The sequence below is a fragment of the Sardina pilchardus genome, chromosome 16 (assembly GCF_963854185.1).
Source record: "Sardina pilchardus chromosome 16, fSarPil1.1, whole genome shotgun sequence".
NCBI lineage: Eukaryota > Metazoa > Chordata > Actinopteri > Clupeiformes > Clupeidae > Sardina > Sardina pilchardus.
The window spans coordinates 24,054,000-24,056,499 of NC_085009.1; the positions used below are offsets into that span (position 1 = coordinate 24,054,000).

Here is a 2,500-nt window from a genome sequence, read left to right on the forward strand (position 1 = left end):
CTAGATCTGAACAGATCTGGCAGGCAGTGAAGATGATACTCTTCCATCATCTTGCATTTCAAGATTTTTTTAGACTAACATCTATCAGGTTGTCTGCCATCATTTACTATTCCCTCTATCAGAGAAGCTGTGAAAACAAAGGCAAATCTCAGCATACTCTCCCATGCTCAGCTGCACCAACATACAGTAGACATACACTGGATGAATGTTCCATTTACTTTTTCTGCTAAAACATGGAGGTTGCTTACAGGCCATCCAAGAGAGACCTGACGGAATATGCGATACCATGATTTCCTGACTATAGTGATTTCCCCGCATATAAGCCGCACTGTGGATAAGCCGCAGGAGAGTGTTTTATGCAAGTTAAAAGAAACAAAGTCATATTGACACCATATTAACTGCCCCCCTGTATTAACCTCATAGCTGAAGAGATTTTGCAAAATCAATTTAGAAGCTGCGGCTAATAGTCAGGAAATTAAGGTATTGTCCAAAGCCTTTACATTGAGCAAAATTTCAGCGATGAGGTTAATACACAGGTGCGGGCTATAGATGGGAAGTAGTTTCTTTTCGTCATTCTTCTTTATGATTAAAGCACGATCTGACTACGATTCACTGGATTAATTAGGCACTGCGGTTAATACAAGGGTACGGCAAACACATCGTTTTGTTTTGTTAACAAAACATTGGTCTGCAGTTTACACACAATGCAGCTAAAAAAACAGGACATTCCTCTGTTAAAAGACTTGTAACTTGTAATGTCAGATGTAATATTGGACACAATACAATATTGAATGTCTTGAATTTCCCCTTGGGGATCAATAAAGTATCTATCTACCTATCTATCTATCTATCTATGTCTGTAATATTGTAAAGTAATACATAACGTTAAATTGAACATGCAACATTCTTCTGGCTCCCAACCTGTTGCTCGGTGACCGTTGCTAGGGCTGGAGGCATGGCAGCGGTGGAGGCGTCGTCCACGGTTCCCCGGGTGATGACCAGCTTGACGCGGTTGCCACACTGCCGCAGCACCTGGGCCACCTGTTCGCTGCCCATGCCGTACAGGTCCGTGTCCCCGATCTTCAGAATGTGGTCCCCGCTGTGTAGATGACCATCCTGACCACAGAGGCAAACCCCATTGTAATCGCATAGCTCTGAACTGCACTCGAATCACACTGAATCCATTTGGACTGAACCGGATTCAATTGAATCGAGCTGAACTGAATTGAATTCAAATCAACTGAACTTAATTGGAATGAAATAAAATGGCTAGCAAGAGTTGATGCACTTTGATATCTTGCTCCATTCCAGAGTATATTGGCTGAATTTGTTATTTTCCAAAACTGTACATAATACAAAACACCAAACACATATTTGGACTTGTAATGCTGAAAAAATGACTACAATAATGAAAAATGCTTTTGCAAATAGCGTATCTATATCTCTATATTTTCTATAGCACAGATCCATGATGTGTAGCAGTATTTCTGCAACACACAGTATCTTCATGTGTGTTATTGCACTGCTGCATGTTTAGACTGCATCAGACACATTTCAGTGCTTTTGATTGAGAGTGAAGCAACCCAGCAAAACTCTTTGCTGTTCATCATGACGCAAGAAGTGCTCATTACAGTGAGGAGTTGTGTTTACTGTGTGCACCCATAGGGAAACATTATATGTCAGAGACATCACACACACACACACACACACACACACACACACACACACACACACACACACACACACACACACACACACACACACACACACACACACACACACACACACACACACACACACACACACACACACACACACACACACACACACTCACACTCACACTCACACTCACACTCACACTCACACAGCACAAATTAACCCCAAGCTGGATACGGTCAATGAATTGTGTGTGCGATTCCCAGATCAATACAGCCATGCCATGGGACATCTGTATCTGCTGATTAAGCACTTATGAACACACACACCCACACGCACGCATGCGCGCGCGCACACACACACACACACAGTGTTGGTGTCTGTATGTATGTTTGTGTGTGTGTAAATAAATACTATGCTCTGTTGTCTTAGAGGGGATGAGCCAATATCTGGAGGAGAGGAGGTTCCTATGCCAATAGCATAGCATAACCACAGGAGAGAGGGAGGGAGAAGAAGAGAAAGAGAACGAGAGACAGAGAGAGAAAGACATAGAGTGAAAGAGAGAGAGAGAGAGAGAGAAGTAGACAGAGTAAGAGAAAGAAAGAGAAAGATAGAGCAAAGGAGAGAGACCGTATGAGAGAAAGTAAGAGAGAAAGAGATGGGGATAGAGAGAGAGAGAGAGAGAGAGAGAGAGAGAGAGAGAGAAAGACAGAGCAAGAGAGAGAGAAAGACAGAGCAAGAGAGAGAGAGAGTGTACTGTAGGTATTTGCCATATTAGATGATTCCACCCAGTGGATGCTGGAGCCCAGCCTACAGGGACAGTCTGCATGCTGATAAGCCCAGT

The 2,500-nt window shown here is 43.0% G+C and overlaps 1 protein-coding gene across 1 annotated transcript in view; it reads right to left on the reverse strand.

Moving 5' to 3' along the window:
- The window catches only part of LOC134059606 (multiple PDZ domain protein), a 108,990-nt gene that overhangs the window by 72,483 nt on the left and 34,007 nt on the right, over nt 1–2,500 (reverse strand). The window contains exon 8 of the mRNA XM_062516050.1: nt 922–1,116. Coding sequence (XP_062372034.1) covers nt 922–1,116 — 195 coding nt within the window. The remainder of the gene's footprint in view (nt 1–921; nt 1,117–2,500) is intronic.